The 24713-nt window shown below is 25.8% G+C and overlaps 1 protein-coding gene and 1 long non-coding RNA gene across 7 annotated transcripts in view; one reads left to right on the forward strand and one right to left on the reverse strand.

Moving 5' to 3' along the window:
• LOC111680232 (probable WRKY transcription factor protein 1) overlaps positions 1-23189 on the reverse strand; it is a 70203-nt gene extending 47014 nt beyond the window's left edge. The window contains exons 1-2 of one of the 6 annotated variants that reach the window (XM_046945632.1): positions 22745-23189; positions 19150-19583 (exon numbers count right to left, since the gene is read on the reverse strand). In XM_046945632.1, the coding sequence (XP_046801588.1) occupies positions 19150-19441 (292 nt within the window). In that variant the 5' untranslated portion in view covers positions 19442-19583; positions 22745-23189. Of the gene's footprint in view, positions 1-19149; positions 20237-22384; positions 22497-22538 lie in introns of those variants that run through there. The other 5 variants (XM_046945631.1, XM_046945630.1, XM_046945629.1 and 2 more) reach the window with 5 other exon arrangements.
• Positions 1-24713, forward strand: part of LOC124418683 — a 220554-nt gene that overhangs the window by 103886 nt on the left and 91955 nt on the right. The window lies entirely within an intron of this gene.

The raw sequence follows: 24713 nt of genomic DNA on the forward strand, positions 1-24713 counted from the left end.
ATGAAAGATTTTCATTAATCCTGTTATACTTTTTCTCTATTTTGTTTGTTTGTTTGTGCTTGTACAGTTTCGTCAAGTTTTTCTGCTTTTATATAAAATTTTTAATATTATTTTTCCTTTTTTCAAAATTTGTTATCTTTTACTTCACACTCTTTTCATTTGTAGATTTATATTCGTTGACTATTTACTTTCAGAAAAGAACATGAAAAGTTATGGTTTATGTTGTGCAAAAAGTTTTTTAACAATATTTTTCCTTTCTCTTTCGTTTTTATGCTTTTATTTTTTAAACTTAAGTAATGACAAAAGTATTGTTAGGAAAAAAAATACGATTACGAAAATTGCACGGACATTGTTGTAAGTTCTTTTGAAGTGCATAATAAAATAAAGTTATTCCTAATTTTCATTGAATGCTTGACATACACAATAAATTGGAAAAAGTATTACAAATGATTAAATACTTAAAAAAAATTAAATGAAAAAAGAAAATTAATTGAAATTTTTTTTAAAAAGAAACTTTATCAAAATTAATATATAAATCAGGTGATAAAGTTTAAGCCGTATTGGATTTTATGAAACCTTTATCTGAATAATCTCCCAAAGGTAATATGTATATCATATGGGTACCAATTCAACGTGAAAGAATCTTGATATAGTTAACATGAAGTCTTTTGGAATAACGTAACGGTGGGTAGAATCACAACGATCTTTTGCTGTGACCCTGATGAGGGCAAGGCAATAAGTCTTCTCAAAATGAGCAAGTATGAGGTTACAACGATGATTCGTATTTTGCTTAAACACTGGATTATGGGCACAGCTATACTAAATTGAAAAAGCAGATTAAGATAAATGTAGAGAGGACAATGAAGCTTTGGCGCCCTTTCTTTGCTACTGTCGGCCATTCGTCGAAGTAAGATCCTAAGAACTGAATGATATCCAAAGAACTGAATGAGTTCAAAAAAATTTCTCGCGAAATTATGCCTAGCACACTGAGTTTAAAATATAATACATTCAGCTCGATAATTTTATTCAAGAAGAGGATTTTTAAAAAAATTTTTCTTTGTCGAACATTTTCTATAAAAAAACTTTATTAGAAAATTTGTATATAAATTAGCATAACCAAATGTTTCTATAAACAGAAAATATATCACATTTTATTATCGAAAAAAGTTACTTAAAAGTTTTCTATCAATATAAATAAAAATTAAATGTTTTATTAAAAATTTAATATATTGACCGTCGAGCTTAGGATAGACTTTAGTATATTGCAGTATTTTTTAATAGAAAACTTATTTAAAGGTTTTTATAAATGGAATATATTATATAAAAAGTTTTTTATTCAAAATAGTAATAAATATACGTTTGATTGACATATTATTCCAGTAAAATAAAATTCCAAAAAAATCGTTAACTTTAACATTTAAATTTTTCTTATTTGCAAACCAGAAAATAATAGGCTTATTAATTTAAACTTTTTTCCAAATAATTCCCTCTAACATAGTGTTGTAGTGTACTTATGATAAAAAATTTACTGAGGAATAAATTAAGCTAAAACTCATGTTGCAACAACTACTTAGAAAATGTATGTCAGACATATGCAGTTTTCACACACACAAGGTACATGTAAAACGTCTGCAAAAGGGAAAAAAGTTTAAAAATTCTCTATCTTACCTACTATACCTGCATGAATTTAGTACAAAGTATAAAAATGTTTATTCAGTTGTAGTTTTGTGTGTAGATATTTTCATTTTTGCAACAAAAGAAAGCAAACTATTTACAAACAAATATTTTAACATAGAAATATTTATGTATGTTTGTTTGTATATATGATCTTTCCATTTGTTTATTTTCAGGAATCATACTTACACACCTTTATTAAGATATCCTTATTATAAATCACTGTAATAATTAAATTTTACACGTCGCACACATGGACAGTTTTTGAAATTTAAAAAGTAGATTATTCCCCTAAAGAACATTTTTAAAATAAATAAATTTTTACCAATATCTTAAAAAATAATATTTTATTAGCCCTTATAGGGTCAAAAATAATTTATGAAAAGAAAATAAACTTGAAAAGGTATATATGAGATAATTTGGGAAAAAAATATTTTAGGATTTTGAGTTTTTCCTAGTGAGTTATAAAAGGTTCAAGTTTATTATCGAATATATTCGATATTCGAAAAATTTACCCAAAAAGTACCACTAAGCACTTTTTAAAAAGTAGTCAAAAGTGACAATTTCTTAAAACTTGATTTTAAATATTTTAATTGTAATATAATTGCAATATCAACAAAATCAAGACAAGGGTCAAATAAAATAAACCATAATTTTAATTTAAAATGTATCGAGTTTTGTGGGCGATCCTAATGTTCACATAAACTCTTGTAAGGAGAAAATGTCTATGTATTTATTCAGATAGGTTAAGTTTTGCATGTACATTTCATTTCAGTTTAAGTAGACTGAATGTTTATTTGTAAACGTCTAAATGTGCAGGAGAATGAGTTCATGCTGCGGTATACATCATTATAACACATGGAATGAAGGAATTTTAGATGTGCCCAAGAAAAAAATAATAATTTTACATTTTCTCCAGATTTTTGATAATTTGTCTATTTTATGATATTTATTTTAAATTAAAAAAAATTACTTTTTATGAAAAATATTCGATAAATTCGTTATTTTTGAAAATCGTTTTTAAAGAAAATTTCATATACATTTTTTTTACAGAAACATTTTCCAAATTTTCTTACAGAAATTTTTAGATGAATTTTCTTTTTACAGGAAATTTTCGTTAAATTTTATTTTCGGGAGGAGGGGGATCTTATATGGGAGATATGACCAATTGTGGGGCGAACGTAAAAAGCAGTTACTTTTGCGTATATAAAAGAGTTATTTTTGCCAATTTTTGTATAAATATCCTAAATATATAATGAGTTTTGTGCATTTAAATGATTTTTGGGAGGGGACCTTCTATTGCATCGTTTAATTGTGAGCGTGTTTTACACAGATGAAGAGACAAAGCTAAAGCGACCCAGAATTTGATAAAGACCCAGAATATATATACTTTGTTGCAGATGAATATTTCTTGGTGTTACACACGGAATGACAAAGTTGTATATACCCTTTATCACCACTACTGGTGGTGTAAGGTATAAAAAGGTATTTTAAATGTGTCACTATATTTTGTTTTATAGGAAGTTTACGAAAAATTTCGTTTTAATGGAAAATTTTGTTTATAAAAATTTTTGATTAATTTTTTGTGGAAAATTTCTATAAATTCCGTTTTTAAAGAAAATTACTTTACCCATTTTAAATATACCCATTTTAAATTTTGATAAAAACCCTTTTTTGGAAATTACACGACTAATTCTTTATTTGTTAAAAATCTGGATAAATGTTTCTGTAAATAAAATTCGAAATAGTTGATATTAGATGTTGAAATTTTTTCTTTCTCACTAATGGGCTATGCTAATGTATATGTGTCTGGAAACTGTTCAACCTACATTTTTTTCATTCCCTTTTATGATAAACTTTTTTCACTATAGTTTTAGTTAAAATTTTTCATTTTTCCTCACACTCTCAACATGACTCTGTGTGTAGTGTTGTTGTTGCATGTGTTGTTCCTTTAACATTAAACAAAATGTAAATTAGTTGATTTCAACTGTATGATTAAATGCACGCAAAGAATTTAAAGAAACTTTAAAGTATTTTTTTGGTTTTACTTGTTTTTGTACAACCGAAACTATTAAATCAAAAAAATATTTTCAGGACAGTTGTTTTTAGATTTTAGTTACATGCATTGTACATTTACTTAGACTTTCTATTAAAAAGTCTGTCTTTGTGTCTGGTCATATAGACCGTAAAATGTGTTAATTAAATTTAGTTTACTGCCTTTTTGAGAAATTAACACTGCGACAAGAGAAATTAAATTTTTTGTTCTTAGTCTGACCTCTTTTCTAACTTAATTTTAGCAAATTTTCATAAAATTATTAATGAGTTGGCAATTTTTTTAAAGGTTGCTTTTCGTTGGCTAGAGTGTATTGAACCCTTTTGAAAAAATTGTCCTTTAATTAAAGAAAATTACAATGCAATTAGTAAACAATGTTAAAGATTTGTCCATGTTTCTAATTGGCACATAAATAAAGTGTCTAATGAATTTTTTTTCTTAGTCAGAATTGTAAAAGGTATTACTAATTAAGTGTTTGGGCACTTTGAATGAAAATATTTTAAGTGTTAAACAGTTTAGACATTTTATAGAGAGTTAAATAATAATAAAACAAATGATAATGTGTGTTTAAATATTGAAAGATGAAAATTATCTAAATTCTACATTAATGACAAAAGTACTAAGACTATAGCTTTAGACTGATTATAATCATTTTTAATATAATTATAGACTAATGTAATACAAATCTGAAGTCTTGACTATAAAACCATCTTGACTATAAAATTTATATCGGACTTTTCGCATTTATAGAAAAGCCTATAGTCTTGACTACAGACCATTCTATAGTTTTAACAATAGACTGGTATATAGATCAGTCTACAAATTTTACTATCTTGTTCTTGATTATAGTTTAATCAATATTCTTGACTAGAGGCAATTCGTAATTATGGATTTCTTAATTTGCCTATGGATCAGTTAACTATAAAAAGTTTATATAATAAAAAAAATCAATTATGGTAAGAAAGAGCAAGGCACTTGACATAAAATTCATAATAAATTTTGATTGCATATTCAATTTGAAAAGAAAAGCAAAACTTTTTCATTTATTATTAAAATTTCTTTTACCAAAATTAAAACAATTTGAAATCTTGTTTGGTAATTATATCACATTTTAATGTTATTTTTGATTGTAAAGTAACTTATTAATTTTATTAAAAGTTATTTTATCATCATGCAAATAAAATTAAAAGTACAAGTTTTACTTTTGTAAAACACTTTGTTTATACATAACACAAGTAAATAGAATTAAATCAAAAATCTTATTCAAAATCTCAGCAGACAGGTGCCGTAAAAGTTCGTTCGTTTCTTTACATATTCTTTTACAAAGTTTATAGCCAATGTAAGTAAACATTATTTAAAATTGTTGTTGAATATCATACCTTTTTCTCTTTCACTTCACTATTGTTTTATAATCCCTTATTTCCGCACAATTTACATAAGTAGCAAAAAGTGAAACATTCACATACAACTGTAAAGACCTAGTTATTGTTGCTGAAAGAAAACCTTCGAAAAACTTCAACCTTACATTTTTGTTATTTTTATTTAATTCTTTCAAATTTTGGCATTTTTGAGGTACTTGTCAGTTTTATTTTGAATGTAAGAAAGAAGCATAAGTAGAAGAAAATAAAAAGTGTCCTCAATGGTTTGCAACGAATTGTAGCAACTCTTCAAATTTGTGGTCATTCTGTACTTAGAGGTCATATTTAATTTCAATAACACTTAAGCCCAAAATTGATGGTGTAAAATGTCTTTGACACCACAAATAGTCATCATATTTCAGAGTAGGTTAAGAATGAAACTGCTTTAATGACAACAATTATAAAATCACAAGGCGAAGGCCAGTTAAGTACGGACAAGCTTGATATGATAATTTTTTTTTTATACTTAAATACTTATGGTTTTAGTAACTGATTTACTAGTCTTGTATAAAATTAAATGTTTACAGTAGGGTACCATAATCCAAATACTGCATAAAATAAAACAAGTCCGCCTCTTTTATAAATATTTGTTTTTTATACAAAATTTTGTTTTCAAATAAACTTACCAGACATAATTAATTTCGAAACATCTTTGTAGTTTTAGTTTGAAAAGTTCTCTACTTAAATAAGTCATCGCAACAACTACAACATAAGTCTTTTTTTCACTGTTACAAACCTAAAATAGATGATTTAAGATTGTTCCTGTTGTTTTGAAATTTCAATAAAATTTTATTTATATTAAAGAAACGAAATTGTAAAGACATTTCTTGTACTTGCAGTAAGTATTTAGTTTAAATATTTAAAATTTTGCATAGAAAAATTCCTTAAAAGATTTAGTTCAATTTCTTGGAAAATTGTTCTAAGAAGTTAAAATAAATATTAAAATTACCTTTTTAATGTTATACTTCTTCAGAAATGTAAGATCAAAATTTATGGCAAAAATGTTGAAAAGGTTTGGCGTTTATGGTGAGGAAACTTTTTGTTTGACAAAAAGTTTATGTTAAAAAAGTTTTTTTTTAATGTTTTTCCTTTTGTGATTTTTTAATTTTTAGTTTTAAATAATTAGTTAGTTGCTTGGTTAATAATTTGAAATAAATTTAAATATATTTTATAATAAAAAATCTATAAAATTAATAGAACTTAATTAATTCTAAGCAATAATTTTAGCATTTTTATTATTTAATGTTAAACAATTTTCTAACAACCTAATTTTTATTGCGTTTTACATTTCTAACTTAAATTACCCAAAATTAAATAAATTTTTATTAAAGCTTTTTTTTGCAGCGCACAACCTTGTGTTGATACTTAATTTGTATTTTTTTATACTCTTTTTTAGCCGTCATATTCCTTTGGAAAAGTGTTTGTTTGTGTTCTCATATTCTATGTAGGACACGTGCCTGCAAAGTGTTTATAACTACCAACCACTACTAAACACACTCATACTTATATAATTAATGGGCTAAAAAAACACATTAAGAACTGAAAATTTACATTTATTACAGAAAAATTTATATGAGAAAAATAAAACACAGAAAAAAAAACCAGCCAACTAACGACCCACTATTAAAGAAGAATAAAAGTATGAATTATAAAATATTAGCTATCACAAATTATTACCTGCTGTTAAAATTTGAAAAAATAAAATGACGAAGTAGTCATCAGGCAAATGTGTTTTTAGGCCAAGAACGACTTAATAGGGCCATACATATTAAGTTGTAGAAACAATTTTATTTTTTTTTTTTTTTTGTTTAAATTAAGAAAGAGAAAAGAGCAGCTGCAATCAGACAGTTAAAGTTAGGAACTCATAGCAACACGAGCGCACAACAGGCCATATAGAAGGATAGGTGTACTTTTTCTGATTTGATGTATATATTATTATCCTCCAAACTAACACTAGTACGATATAAAAGTCATATGAAACAAATATTATAAGGAACTAAGATTGTGAAAATATAAAACAAAAAAAACTTCATCTTCGTGATCAAAATCGCAAAAAAAATCTTCAATTAGGCGTATACTTAATATTTGTAATAACAATAAATCATTAACACGTATACGTAGAGGTGTCATTAATAAATGTAGTGCAATTTCACAATGCAAATATCTACTTCAAAAATTAAACTAACTTACTGGTAAAAATTGTATATGTCTCAAAAAGTCGGACAAAATTAAGGAAACCGAAAAATTTCAATTTTACACAACATGACTTGTCAGCATAGCACAAGCATTGATACTTAGAATAAGAATGTGGGTGTAAGAATCTTTTAAAAAATAACATTAATATAATTAGTTAAAATACCAATAAATAAGTACAAAGAGTACATTAATAGTTTTTTAACTCATAATACTTTATTGAAAGTTTTTGCTGGGGAAGTACATACATATGTTTAACAAAAATTCAAAATTCCGAACTATCTAATTAAACAAGGTAAAAAAGTTGACTTTTGGTTACAACTACAGAACCTTTATCAAAGGTTATTTTAATGCGACCTACACCGATAAATATTTTAGTTTAAATCACCCTTTAATATTGAATATTAAACAAGTTGAAAATGATTTAATAACCATTCTCTATAGAGAACTATAAAAATTAGAAAGTTTTTTTTCCACATGTTTTATATCAAAAACAATAAAATGAAAACTTTCATTTTCTTTTTTGTTGTTATTATTTCTGCTGTTGCTAGTAGTTTTTATTTGATATAACCTTTGCATGTTGACATTTTAACCTTCTATATTTTAATGGCTTCAAGGTCAGTTATGTTTGGAATTAATGTTTGTTATCATGGCAAATTGAAGAGTGTGATGGTGAAAATGTAAATATGTTTGTATGTGTCCTTTTGTTTGAATATGTCTGTAGTTTTGTTTGTATATATCTATTTGTATTCCTGCAGTTTAGGGTGGCAATTCCGAATTTTATCTATAACTTGTAAATACCCGTTGTAGCTGAAGTTATTGTCCTTACACTTTATATTTGTAAATAGTCAATTAGCCGAAATAAGTTTTTAAGAGAGCATGGATACAGAGTAAGAAGGATAAAAAATTTCTAAGAATGATAATACATAATCACAGAAATATAAAAAATTCAAATCGATATTTTGACTCCTTTTTTACTACTGGGTGATTATTTACTTAGTTAGTAAAATATGGCTGTTTTGCGGATAGGTCGCGGTTGTCTTTAATGGTTTGAGTATTGAATGTTTGGTGGTTTTGTTTAGTAGATTGTTGGATAATTTGTTTGTTGGTTGGGTTATTATTAAATAGGTGTGTCTTGCTATGAACAAATAAACTTAAAGCAAAATAACCTCGTATACAGCAAATAACTCTGAAAGTAAGCAGTGAAAAGCAAAGACAAAAAAATATTAAAGACTAGTTATAAAAATATATACTTATTGTTTTTCAAACTTCAGCAGTAATTTTTGAAGTTGTTTTTACCAACAGGGTTAATGAAGTGTTAAAACCATTATTTATTATTGCTGTTGCAGTTGTTGGTTTGATATTAGCATAACTTTTTTGTTTATATTTTTACCAAGCGCAAAAAAATCCCTTTTAACCCTCATGCTTAATCGAACAATTTATAATTTTATTCTGTTTTTGGTTTATATACCAATATATTATACATATTTTTCAACTATTTATTTTTTATTTGTTTTTTTTTTTTATTTAATTTTTTGCTGACACTTAAGTATTTTCTTATTCAATAATCTGTGTGGTGTTATTCAGTTAAATTTGTTGTACTGTTCCCTACTTGTATTTATTGTACTTGGATTTAATAGTATATTTTTTATTAAAGGACTTTAAGTAGATTTTTCTGCTCAATAAATGCCGTTAACCATTGGCACTTTATCACTTTACTTACTCCTTTGTTATACCAAACAGTAAATCGAAAATAAACTCTCTTGAATATAACCAAAAACAAAAATATAATGTAATAAAAAACGAATAATAATAAATGAATAAACCAATATAAATACCAACACTACATAAACCAATACCACTGCAACAACCCTCAACTTTATTATCCCTTTACAACCACTACTTGAACCACACTAGTATTTTATAAATTCTTTTTTTTCTGTTTCCATTTTCTCCTTCATTATAATAAGGATAAAGTCTCATCTTTAGTAAACAAAAACAAGCAACATCATCATCTGATTTTTTGCATCAACATAACCATCTTAATTTTTTTTTCCTTTTCGTTTTACTATCTTTTTCTATCTCTCTTTCTTACTCCACTTTTTCTTTGAATGATTTATGTATTATGAAACATTGGCATTAATCTGGTGTTTATAAGTCATGACTTTTTCTATAGTTAAGACTTATATACTTGGCTATACGAGACTATAGACTAAGGGGTTAGTTCGATTTGATAAAAAAACTTTTGAAGAAATTTCCAAATTTGCAAAGCTATAGATTGTAATATAGTAAAAAACATAGGCTAATCTGTTGTCGAAACTAGATACTGATCTATTTCTATGACTATAAATTGTTCTATTGTCAAGACTTTAGAGTAGTATAGATTAGACTGTATATAGGAACCTAGTTATGACTATGTGCTGGTCAAGACATTTGACTATAAGACTATAAACTGATCTTTAGTCAAAAATATGAACGGATTCATATGTAAAGTGTATAATATTATTAGCTCATATTTAATTAATATATTTATGTACTTATAACCTAGACTTTATACAGAAACCTAGTTAAGACTATAGGTCAAGACTTTAGTTTATAAAGCTATAGTCAGAACTATATCTGATCTATAGTGAAAGTTATAAACTGATATATAGTGAATACTATATACCGATCTATAATCATGACTATAAATTAATCTACAGTCAAGAATAAAGACTGATCTTTGGTCGAGACTATAGACTGATGTATAGTTAAGACTGTTTAAGACTGATTGTCATAACTATAGATCATCCTCCCTTATTCTTCATTTAAATGTAAAAATCTTTTTATAAAGAAAAATTACATTTCTTTAAATATATAAAAATTTAACATTAAGTGGATACACAAAGTCTAAAAACTATATAACAAATTATAAAATACTATACTCTACAAATGTTTTTATCTCAAGTAAACTTCTAGTGAAAATGCTTGTTTGAACAAATTACTGAAAATAAATTGCCTTACAGGATGTAGTAAACAAAAAAAGAAAATTTATGCAGTAAACATTTACACAGGATCCTGAATATATGAATGTATGTTAAATAATTATATATTGTAAAAGTGTCTGCTTTTGTTTTTATTTATGTCTAAAACATTTAGTAAATATATATTGTAGTTACTTAAATAAAATTTATGTTTTTTACTTTAACATAATTTGTTTGTTTGTAAACACTTGCGGCTTAAATAATTTAACCTAAATAAGTTTATTTATCTTTAAATTAGTTCACAAGAGAAAATATTTCAAATTATTCAAAGTATTCAATGACTACACTTTCCCCTTTTCTGCTGGCGTTCTAGTCGGTATATATTTACCTTGTAATCGAATGTTATTTATTTTTCATTTATGTTGTCTTCAGTATCTCCCAGTAGATTGAATTTATACAGGATTTCAAAATGGCAAAGTAATTAGTTTATATAAATTGCTATATTTTAGGAATTTTTATTTAAGTTTATTCTACAGGCATTTTTGTATGTAGGTCTTGTGAATCAGAAACAATTCGTAAAAAAAAGTCGATATTTTATAGACTTTTATACAAAATACGGGACAATCATTTTGAACTGATGGGTACTTAAAAACACACTTATAAGTGAACACAATTACAAAAATTTATACAAACATATAGACACAGTCATATCTGTATATCACATCATCATCATATTTATGGTCTATTAACTAATTTATGAAAAACACTTTGTCTACAGCCTGGTTCTTTTCAAAACTCGCAATTGCCTACACTACTCGTTGGTATGTCCTAACATCCATTATTACTCGTTAGACTACTGTACTATTACCGCATAAATTATGCCATTAACTTGGTTATAAGATGGATAAATAAAGGCATGAATGGAGAAAGACCATGTTACTGTTGTTGTTGTTGTTGTTTAAGTTTTTTATATACAATATTTTTGTTTAAAGTATAAATTCTTTGTAAAGTAATTTACATAATTTAATTAACTGCAAACATTTTGTGATTGAACCAATTTGTAGTATAATAACGATAATGTAACTTTTCAATCCCAACTTTTGCGACACTCTTCAGTTGATATGAATCTATATTACAAGGCAGTCAATTGAAATTGATATTGGTAGAAAATAATACAAAGTACTTTAAACAGTCTGTCGATTGGTCGGTAATAAGAAACAACTTTTTGAAAGTTCATTCAAGCGTTTAAGACAAACAGACATTGATACTAATAAGAATCAATTCGTACTTTTAAACATTTTTCCAAATAGAGTCAGAATTTGAAAAAAAATAGAAAATTGATTTTTTATGCTTCTTAAATTATGAAATTATTTATGAGCTAAAGGAAATTATATAATAAATTTATAAATTCTTTACGACTTAAGTCTGATTATAATAAATAAGTAAATGTAAGTGTTTTTAATGGACAATAAATGTTTCTTCAATCAACCGGTATAACAAGGATGTTCCAATAATATATTTAGCCTTTGTAGTTTAATTTTTTTAAATTTTTGTAAAAATTAATAAATTGTTTTCTAAATTGTTTTGAATTCAAGTTACAGTTAAAATGAAAAATATATATGGATAGTGATAGATGTTATTTTGTTAAATTATGCAACAAAAAAATATCTATTACTAGTTTTTAATCCATATATCCATTTAAAATATTTGCATAATAAATATTGAAATCAACCAAAAAAAACAATTATTTTTAAACGGAAATGTTATAAACACTACACTAAAATGATTATTGTCACTAAATACAACTTAATACATATTCGTTGAAAAATAAAACAAATTTTTAGCACATTGTTCTTGTTAGCGTTGTGTACTGACGTAGAAATGCCAAAATGCATTTATTGAGACAAAAATACAAATGATCATATTTGCAACATTTACCTACAAACATATATATGAATAAATAAGCAGTATATTCCAAGCAAATTGGCTTAGCACATACAAATGTTGGCAGAACAATGTTGATGTATAAAATTGTAGTACAAATGTACGTGTTATATCGGTGTTCAGTATCTCGTGGTACCGGTAATCGAATGTGATCAATTATTACACACATAAAAATATAACTGATTTGATTTATGTTTTTACAAGATTACTACGCTCACGCTTATAAATAGTACTTCTAAAGGGACTAGGACTGGTCCAAAACTATTCCAAATACATGGAAAAAACTTACTAAATAGGGACCACATAGGTATTTCATCCATACATAACATCGAATTAATATAAAAACTATTTCCTAGTTTAAGTTTAGGTTCAATGTAAAGACCATGTTGCCAAAAAAATAAAATAACCCATGCCTGCATTACATAGGACTACTAAACGGATCATGTAAATTTTTGCGGGGAACTTATCTTCAATTGACTATTATATATCGTCTGAGAGCACTTATAATGACTTACATAAATTCAAACACATAAGTTCTTATTTAGATTTTTTCTATTTTATTAATTTCTCATATTAATTCTCCTTAGATGGAGAAGTAGGTACTCACTTCATAGTCTTCACAAAATAAAATCTTCGCGATGTTTAATCAACGATAAAATTCGACGAATTAGTAATCTCTCCACAAACTTTTATTAGGATCTCAATAAATAACGAAAACGATCTTAATTATATTGTCCAAATGTCTTAGTCTTGTGATAATTAAACACAAATATAATAAACGAGCATATTACAACAATATTTTTATCATCGATAATATTAATATAATAAGGCATATAAAATTCGGCTCAAACGAATATAAAACTTTTACTAGTTTGGTATATGCATATTTCTTTTGTTATTTTTAGCAATTATATAGATATCCTTTAGCCAAACGAAACGTAACATAACATGACAAATAACATAGATTTGTTTAGTGTTTTAGAGAAAAACTGCAGCAGCTATAATGGCATTTGTGGTCAAATGTTAAATATTTGTTTATCTATAGAATTGACACTATACACTAAAAAAACAAACCCATACATTATGATAATACAGTAATATCTTTCAAGCAAATTTATGCTAGATCTTATATTGATGCAAATAAAAGCTGATGTTTAAAACAAGCATAAATTTTCTTCACAACTCTGCTACCTTTATGAGCGCAGCTATTCTATGTTAACAGCTTGCGTACTAGAAATTCTAATCAAATTTGTTATTGTTTTTTTTTTTTCTTAATATTCACATTGAAACATTTCTATATTGCCTGTGTTTTTTATTTGTTAAGGGTTTTTTTGCTTATTTTAAAATTTAAGTGGAAATGAATACGAACAACGCTAATAGTATTATTAAATTTTTTCAGTTTTGCATATTGTTTACAGAAAAAAACCATTTATTTACAATTGAAAAAATTATTATATGTGTAAATTTTTCTATAATCGAGCAAAACTCCGCAAGCGGTTGAAGTACAAAATAAATAAAAATATAATACTAATATGTATGTATTTGTTAGAAAAACTAAAACATACAATATTTTTCTATTAAAATATTTACAAAAGGAAATAGCATGCAACTGGTACAATGATAACATAATATTTGCAAACCACCAACTGTGAAAAATAGTGCAAAACTTCAATATTTGATGATATGAATAAAGAGGCATACAAATTTATTATTGCAACTATTCTTTAGGCTAAATTTAACCCGAATTATGGAAAAAGTCATAAGTCATAAATTTTTCATTAAATTTTAATTAATTTTTGTATGTATATTTATTTTTGTTTAATATTTTATTTTACTTAATGTAGTTGTAAAGCAGTGGTTTTTTATATATTTAAAATATTTACACAAAATTAGTTTTTTTTTAATCTTCTATAATAAAGTTCTCAATGTTTGAATAAAACTTAAATTAAAAGTAAAATTATGTAACATTGTATCCTTAAATTTTGTACTACTCATTATAATATTTTTTAACAAAATTTCTACAGAACTTGTACACTATTTATAAACCTTCAAAATTGCAAAAAAAAATCTGATAATGCATAAAATATTAGCATGTATTATTAAATACAACTTCATATATGAAAAATACAACTTTGTATATGTACTTATAAAATCGGAGTACCAAAATATACAGCTTATAACCCTACGGTTTTCCTAGGAACTAATGTAACATTTCTAAAAATTTTTTAATTAAATTATCTTCCTAGTAATGTTGAGTCCATGTATATGTACAGAGAAGTTATGTATTTTTAGGGTCTCATTCATAAATATTTCACAAAGGGTTGAAATAAATTTTTTTTAACGCAAATTTGTTTTATAAACCTTTGATAAATTTTTCAAAATATGTCAGTTAGTATACATAATTAATATATTGCGAAACCCTCAAATAATTTTGAAATTTGTTCATTTAGCCATAGTTTAAAACTTTAGTTAAGGATTGTCATCGTGAACTGCAGATACGTAATAATTTATTAAGTATAAATATAAACACATACATACATACATTGCACAGGCAGAATGTACATATTTGTTTCCTAGAATAATGAATAATCCCACCCACTATACAATTTTCATAAAAACTCTATGTATGTCTATTGCATGTACTTATACTTAGACAGAATATTAAATTTGTTTTCTATGTTTTTGCAGCTTAGGTGTTTATTTTGTTAACACACATACATAATCTCATAAAAAGCTAGGTATACATATCGTAACTGAAAACGTAATTCGGGCAACTTATGCAATATACACTGGATCTTTTGGAAAATTCTACGACGATTTATTTAAATTTGTTCTGATTTACTTTGCTATAGATAAGAAAATCTGGGATCTTACTTAGAATTAAAGTCTTGAAAAATTAAGAGCAGACTAAAGGTTAGAATATATTACAGACAATGTACTAAGCTACCTACATGAGACTATAGTCCAGTAAAACATTTTCAAGTTTTGGTAATGAGCATTGTAAGTAATGTAATTATTTCATACATTACTAGGTTATCAAAAATATTTATTAATTTTTTGAATATCTATATCGTATACCTACTGAGGAATTAGTTAGTAGTTCTAACTCTAGTCAACCGTTGTCCCTAGATTATTTTTATATATTTGTCTATTTAGAGCGTTATTTTGAGTATATTTCCAAAGAAATGTACGTTATTTTTTAGAATTTGATGTCACTACATGCCAAAAACGATAATATCCTTTTTTCCATCTTCATCAAAAATTATCGATATATATCAAAATAAAGTGTGTGGTGAAGTCAAATCCATAAAAAGTCCAGCGGTTTAGTTTTGTTCGTGTAAGACTTAACGAAATATTGATTTTAACATTTGAATGATAATATTATTTGTTAGTGGAGCATTGAGTTATTTTATGTCATCATCGAACATGTAGTTATTTACCCAAAAACTGAATATTTACACAGTTCTGATGTATTACTTTCCTACTTACCGGTTAAGTTCAAATTTGGCTGGGATAGACAAAAACTACAGTAAAAACTGCAGTCCCAGCTACAGATTGATTTGCAGTCCCAGACTATAAACAAGAATATAGTACACCGTTTAGACAATAATGAAGTGTATGAGTCCGATTTAAATATTTGCAGTTTTGTGAAAAAATCTTTTTATTTAAAATGTATTTATTAAATCCGATATTTCTTCATAACTTGTTCTATCTAATTTTACTATTTATGTTGTAGCGGTTTTATATACATATTTAAATTTTTTCAATTATAAATTGTTGTACTACGTATTTATGTTCCAACAGTTGATTTAATTTGTCATTTATACACACATGGTTAGATTGTGATATTATTAAATAAAATATAATCCAGAATTTCCAATGGTCCTATTCTGTGTCTTGAACTGCTATTAAAATACTATATATTATTTTAAAATGTAATGAAAATATTTGTTTAATATTTTTTACTCAACATATATAAATGGATGGTTAAATGAATTTACATACTTAATAGTTCAAAGTTAAAATACATGTATACGTTCGCTTATATATGTATCTTATACAAATAAAGGGATTGGCAAAATGTTAAAAGTTATATTGATATTAAGCAATATATAAAGTTTCATTTAAAAAAAATATTTATTTCAATTTAAAACTTTCCTCCTACAAGGAAGTGTTTCTTTTTAAGTTAAACAAATTAAATTCGCAACGATCAAAAAAATACTTTAACAAATTTCTTTAATATAACCTAAACATTCCAGCAAAAAAAGTGAGGAAAGAGATGTAGAAAAGTCACTACAAATAACATATTCGAAGTACATCAAACTTTGGTGAAAAACCAATGAAATTAATATAAGCATGTCATTGAACAAATTAGGTTTAGTTTTGACATCCAAATATCGGATTTTTATTGCATCTATGAATATGATTAAATGTAGTTCATAGTTGTCAAAAATGAAAAACATCCCTCCAATGACACGCTAATGTAAAATTCATAGATTTCTCACCAAAATTGGAAGTACTTCAAGTTTGTTATTTGTGGTGAAAATTCTACTTCTTTTTCCTCATACTTTTTTGCTGGGATATTTATATGTCTGTATAAGACTAAAGGACGGGCCCAAATCACTTAAATGTATTGCTTTCTTGACAACATCTATTTATGGATAATAAAAAAAACATGTGAAAAATCAATTGTTCTGTCTATTGCAGGTTCTTTAATCACATTTGTAATGATCAGTTCCAAATAGATTTCCTTTTTTATTATACAAATTATTCAAAACCTTCTTACTTTAACTTTCGAGGTGTGACTTTATTTGATACCAATATATCTTGCTAAATTTTCTTAATTAAAAACATGGCCGACCATAAGATACCGTTTACCATGAGTTTATTTTAAAAATACATCATTTTTCATAAAAAAAACGTTTATGTTGAATTTTGCTTTAATTATTAAGTATTTAATCAAATTAGCTTGAAAATTGTGATATGTTCCTTGCGCAAAAGGTTTACATGGACGGATGGATAGACGGACGGACATGTCTCAATCGATTCTGAGTCAAACGATATACTTTTATACAAACGTATATACACTCACCATAATAGTGGTGGAAGGTGTAATTTTACTTAAAAATAAGATCATAAAATTAAGTAGCAATTGAATATTTGTTGAAAATTTATCTTAATTTGTATTTATTTGAATTTAAAACAGTTTATAAAGAATTGAATGCACAATTACTTTATTATTTGTTAGTTATTAGTTTATTATATCTTTTAATTGAAGTCATATTAAGTTGTTATTAATACATCATTCTCTTTATTTATAGTGATTATAAAATCTCTTATTCGTCCATTATAATATAAATTGTAATACTAACTAAATTTATTGTTATTGTTTAAATTAAAGGTAATCATACAATTTGTCAAATATATATGCATGTATTTTTCATAATATTAAGTAAACTCGATATACATATAAATACATAGGTCGACATACATATAAATACATACAATACTAGGCTTATTTACCACAATTTATTAGATTTAAAAAACAACATTTGTCTTAAGTATACATAACTATACAACAATAAATTTTGTACATAATATGAATAATAAATAAAAATTTTGTTGCAAATAATTAACACTCAAGGCAATTAAAATAATAAGAAAAAAAGCATAAACAATAACAAAAAATATTACAAATATAGAATTTAAGTACAATTGTATTCCACAATTTATTTACATAATATGTTGATTTCTTTTAAGGCCAGAGGAAATAATACTTTGAACTTTAATTTAAAACAGAATTAAAAACTTTGTGAAAATTGCAAATAAAACTCCCCTGAGCTTTAAAATGAAGTTCAACTAAAAATTAGTATCATAATAAAATATAAAAAGTACAATTAAAATTTTTGTAAACATACATACATGCGTATATACAAATCTATTTAACACTCTTATGACTGACAAGAGACAAAAATTATTTAATTTTTTGCTTATAATTAAAAAATTTAAATATTACTCATTTACGTTTCTTGTTGAAATAGACTCCTACTACAACTATAACAATTAAAATTTTCAATATTTCAAAGTTTTTAAGTGAATTACATTTTACATTTTTTTTTTTTAAGTTTTATCGGTCGATAATTCGCTTAAAAATGGTTGTATAGCGACTAAATTCGCTTACAGCATATAAAAAAAATGACAGAATAACAACAAAACTCTACATGCAGAACTTCCATGGCAACTTAAATCTTCACACCTTATCCCATAAGGATCGGACCTTAATGGTCCGATGATAGTTCAATGATTGACCCTACAACTGATATAAGATGCCCTTCAGAAAATATTTTTAATAGTTTACAGAAAACTGGATCAACATTTTTGTATAGCTATGAGATTCGACATGAACAAGTTTTAAACTTCCCCCGGAAAAATATTGTTACACGTAATCATAAATTGTTTTTGTATTCCAATACAAATTTCAATTAGTTTTATGAGAATGAGTAACAACTTCTAGTTATTGAACAGAGTAATGTAACACAGATAACTAATTTGAAAATATGGATAGCAAAGCTATTTAATATAATTACATATACGATAGTATAGAACCACTTTCCAATTGAAATATATGTCCATGCACACTATGACTCAATTAAGTGTCTTATAAGGTCCATGGACATTATGTCGCCGTACAAAATGACACGTCATTGAATATAACACTTTGATAGTGTTATATTCGATCTTTTGAAGAATGAATTTTTAATTCTCATTAAATATAAGATGAAAAGTAAACCAGTACAAAATGATATGTATAATAAATACAGCGTAAATGTAAAATAAGTTTATTTTCCTTCGTAAATAAATATTAAAGTTTTTTTGTCTTTTTCATTTTCAATGTTAAACTTACCATTTAAATATGAAATAAAATCCGTATTTTTGTCATGCTTTATCTCACGTTTCACCACATTATGTGCCTGAGAGGATGACAAAGAGGAGGTGCGACGAAGATAGTTTGCCGCAGCTGCAGCAGCATATGATGATATACCATCGTACGGCGATATGTAGTTATGCTGCTGTAATTTTTGTTGTTGCTGTTGTTGCACTTGTTTACTACCAACAACATGTTGCTGTTGTTGTAGTAATATTAAAACAACTGCCACAAGTAGATTAAACAACCATATGCAGTTAATGTCACACATTGTCCATTTCACAACACACAATGACACGTATTTAATACAAAAAATAAGTTTTATATTATTTTAATATATATTTTTTAGCTTTTATTCTTATTTATAATTTTTTGTTTAATTTTAATATTTATAAATCAGCGAGGTGAGATAGCTTTTGGGAAAAAAGTAGAGATAAGTTTTTGTTTCATTACAAACGTACAAATACATTTATCACCCAAAACCCAAAATACAAGCACTTGTTATAATTTAACTTTAAGGGAAAAAACCACGACCATGGACCATATGTATGACTGAATGAATGATTGAATTGAATTAACCGCAATAAGATGAACAAGTTATTCTGACAGAGACACGTTTTAATTTAAATTTAAATTAATTGTACATTTCAGTTCAGTTACTGCTGGTAAACATTGTATATTGGGTGTAATAAGTATGTATGTATGAGTGATGCTATGAATGTTCAAGTATCCTTGTATTATTGTTACTCTATTGCAATTTTGCAATGCCTTTTAGGCTATTTAATTGATTATGTATGTATTTCCTAGTTTTACTATTTGAGTCTTCTTTTAGTTTAAACATTAAATTTTAGCATTTGCCAATATTGTTGGACTTGTGCTTCTTTTATTTAATTTCCTTTTTTATTTTAAAATAGAGTAAAACTTTCACGTATTTTGCAACAATTTACTGTTTTTTATTATTTGCTGTTTGAGTTTATTTTTTAATTTCTGTGCTATTTTTATGGTAAAATCTTGTTAAATTGTCTCTCTAGGCGGTCATTTGTTATATGTTAAAAACATGCAACATCTATACACAGTGGGTCGTAAGACATTTTAGTTTGAATTAAACTTTATTAAAATTTGGAATGAATTTTTTGCCAAACTTTGTAATGATTGGTGTTCTTATTATTGTTGTATTGTCTTAAAATTGCATATAAGGTAAAAGGCCAAAAAGTTATCAATATTTCCATATCGAGTTTTCACAGAAAAAAGTCCGAAATACAAAGATTTAAGCATTATTCCTAATCATTTTTTAATAAAAATTAGTAGTGAAATATATCAACATTGCAATTTGATATATTATGTTAATATAACGAACCATATAGTAAAACATCGGCGAAACTGAAACGGTTGTCAAACAAATATTTTTGTTCTCTTTACACGAACGAGTTGTGAGAGAACAAAACACTCTTTTAGGAACTTAACTGTCTCTCAAAATTTTAAATTTTCTTGGCGGAAATTTATTATTTAGTACATTTTGTACAACTGTGCTTATTTTAGTTGTTCCACTAATACTTTCTCAGAAGTTAGGTCCATGACAATCAGTTTCGTTTATATGTTCCTATATATATCAAACATGGTTTCCATACAAAAGCAGTAGTATTTTTCGTGAGTTTTTAAAGATGATGAGGATCATATTATATATTTCTTATTAATACCATTAATACATTAAGAAAAAAACTTTTTCTAGAGTATATCTACTCCACAAGATTATTTTTTGCGGATTTGAGAAGCATACTATTTATAACAATTTTATAATTTTTAGCGCATTCAGAAAAATATTTGAAAAGGATTTGACTTTTGTTTAGAGGCATTTTAAAATTTTGTGAATTTTTTTGTTTAATAAAAGTTTTGGAAAAATTAAAAATTTTTTCAACATATATGGAGGCCACTGAGAATTATTTTCAAAAAATTACTTTTGGGAAGCATGTCTGAAAAAATCTCAACTAAATTATTTACAATAAAGAAAAGTTTATAACAATATCCAATTCAACAGAATTTGGACTAATTTTGAACCAAATACTACAAAATGTCTGTTATATTCCGAATTAGGCTGAGTTTTTGTTATCTACATCAAAACTATAATTTTAAACACTTATTAGCAAAAAAAAAAAAACATAAACAATAAACAAATACATATGTATGTATATAAATTAGGGTGGACCTTAAAATGGAAATCGCTGATTTGCTTACTGAAAATGCAAATTTAGTTGGTCAATGTTTGGTGAGCTAGATCAAAGGATAGAAATATCCTTTTAAAGGTGTTTATGTTTTTTATATTTTTGTTGAACAAACCACTTGCAAATTTTGTATCGTAGTATAAAGATATTTGAGAAAAGATTTCAATGCAATGACACAATTTTGTATAGGACTTCAAAATTATAACCATTTTTTATTTTTAATAAAATTTTTAGATTTTTTAAATTGTTACATAAAATTATTTGCATTTGATTTTTGTATTTTATTTAAATACCTTAAATTCTATTTACTTCCCGGTATTGTGCCAGCTATATTTATTAAACGTAATTAATAGGTACATCAGCATAAGCTTTACATTGGTATATAACACTTTGTGGTTTAAAAATATTAACACAATTTATCCTAACTATATACATACGGTTTGTATTTTGTTGTTACCATTATTTAGCAATGTTTTGATAACGTACTTAGGATTCGATAAATTCAATCAAGATTGAATTTTAAAAGACGGAAAAACTCTGATAAATTCTATTGATTATTATTATGTATTAATATTAATAAATTATGTTAAATTTTCTAAGTTAATATATAAAAAATTTGATCACTTTTGCAGTCGCTGACCTTTCATTGATACTAAAATTTCATATTCATATCATCACGGGAAATATGACAATAAAAACACATAAAAAAGGATCAAATATTGGCTCAAGAAAAAAGTTTGAGAAACAGCATATTATAATCAATGAATCCTTAAATTGAAGTCATATTAAGCTCACCAATTATTGACACAAGAACAAAATTTTGAGAAACAGTATCTAATAATCAATTAATCTTAAAATTGATGTCAAAAGTGTTTTGTTTAATAAAAACTCATCTAAATTAGTTTAAAATTTTCAACAAGTTCGAATCACCGAAAAAGAAATTGTAAATAAAACAAATCAATGTGATAATCATTAAACGCCCAGTTAAAAGTTACCTTTTGCAAATGTTGAATTTTTCACAAAAGAAAATAAACTTTTTAGCAATATAAGAGAAATTCATAACTTTTTATTTATTAGCTTTTCTTTTCTTAAACATGTTAATTTTTTAGTAACTTTTTATTTCATTTATTTTTTATATATAAGACCCACTGTGCAGTGTAGCATAACAAGTAGTTTAGAAAAAAAATTATTTTATTTCACTTCCCCCACAAAACTCTAACAAACAGTTATTTTCAGTAACTAAAGTTTAATTTAAAAAAGAACGATAATAAAACGGAAACAACAACCACACAAAGTAACAGGAACATTCACAGGGCCTACACGGCGTATGAATAATAAGAAATTGCTTTATTTACATAAATGGACGTGATTTTTCACTTTCTTGGGGGTTTAAACGATTTTATAACATCATTATAATTTTGTTATTATTTTAAAAATACACTTGCAAGATTTTTTGAGCTAAACATAAGCAATTTGATATATATTTTAAAAGGTTTTATTTTTACCATTAAGGTTGAATTTTTATTAAAAGAAATTTATTTCTTACAATTTTATGTTTATATTATTTTTTTGTTTAATTTAATAAATTTATATTGGTTTATTTAGATTTTAAGTAAGTAGTTAGTGTTAATTTAAGTTTCTCTTTTATATATATTACACTATTTAGTATATGAATTTATTTCAATTCTATTAATACTTTTTCATAAATTTTATCATTGATTTCCTGGCGTTTCAGATTTATTTTTCTCTTTATTTTATTTTTTAGCTCATGCTTTTACCGTGTTTAAATACCAACTAACTTTAAAACCTTCCATAACATTATTAATATATAAAAATGAGTATAGTGTTGTAACGTGTGTGTACGTACATGTATGAGTTGTGCTAAGCAGAGTTGTATTGAGCAATATAGAATAGCCGCTATTTTGTATATCCTTCCAATTATTTATATTCTCTTGTTGCTGCTGTTGTTGTTGTCATCCTTTGTAACCAACACTTGTATGAACGAACACCGATAGCACACAAACACAAGGAAAATATTTTGTAATGTCAACAGAGAAAATATTTGTGAAAGTTATTTTGCAAAACCAACAACAACTAAAATTTTAGAAAATTTTCTTGAATGAATTTCCAACGTCTGCGCAATTAAAAAAGAATGGAATGTTTGTTATGTTCTCTGTTCTCATCGTAGGTGTCATTCAAACACCTACAATCGTTTTTGCTACTTGTTTAGTGTTGTCCTATCCTGTCAGGCGAAATGTTCGAAAGCAACTGCTGTTTTTAACATCGATTTTAGAAATGTCTGTCCCTTATCGAGATTTCACGCTTTCTAAAGCAACAGCAGTAAAGTTAAAGATTCAACAGTTTTTGTTGTTGTGGCTGTTCTGTTTAACAATCCATTTTTTATGTTGTTGTTTTCCTTATTATGTGCTGTTTTCATTTCATCCTATAGTTCTATATTGTTTGTGGCAACATATTTGTAGTGGGTGTTTAAGCGGGATTTTTTCAATTTTCCATTTTGTGTGGGATTTATGCTTCTTTCATTTTTATTTTTAGTTTCATGTTGGCGGTATTTGTTAAGGGTTTTCTTCTTCTCTATTTTTTTTTCTTCTATTTATTCAATTATATAAGAGTCTTGATTTCATACTCGAAGTAGTCATTGAATGGCACTTGTTGTTTTGTACTTATATACAATTAATAAATGACATTAACTTAAATATCTTGAGCCGTTTTGAAAAATGACTTAAAAATTTTCTAAAAATAACTTAATACATAAATAAATAGCTTAACTTTACTGTTTGACTTGTAGCAAATCATGTCACATATTGTAAACAACAGCACTTGTCTGTCTAGTGAAATACAATGTAGAAAAATTATTTGACATTTTTTGTTAATTTCGTTTATAAAGAATATAAATGTTTGAAACGTGTTACAGTCAATTGTATGTAATTAATATAAGAACAAAATTATTGAAAAAATGTATATTTACTAGGGTTTTAACCCAGACCTATCACTAAATAATACCCAGTAGTTTTCTGGTGCAAAAACCATTCGCGGAAAATTGATTCTCAAACAAACTTTCACAAAATTTGAATAACATAATACACATTCATGGAAGCCAATGTTGAAAGGAGGAAAATCGCTGCTCCTATCCTTGACTTCTCTCCGCTTAGACGTCGTAGTCCAACAATGACACCTGCTTATTTGTCGCGGAAACTTTTTCAATGTTCGGAAAAAAGTAATATAGATAGATAGATAGATAGATAGATAGATAGATAGATAGATAGATAGATAGATAGATAGATAGATAGATAGATAGATAGATAG

Source organism: Lucilia cuprina, chromosome 3 (genome assembly GCF_022045245.1).
Source record: "Lucilia cuprina isolate Lc7/37 chromosome 3, ASM2204524v1, whole genome shotgun sequence".
NCBI lineage: Eukaryota > Metazoa > Arthropoda > Insecta > Diptera > Calliphoridae > Lucilia > Lucilia cuprina.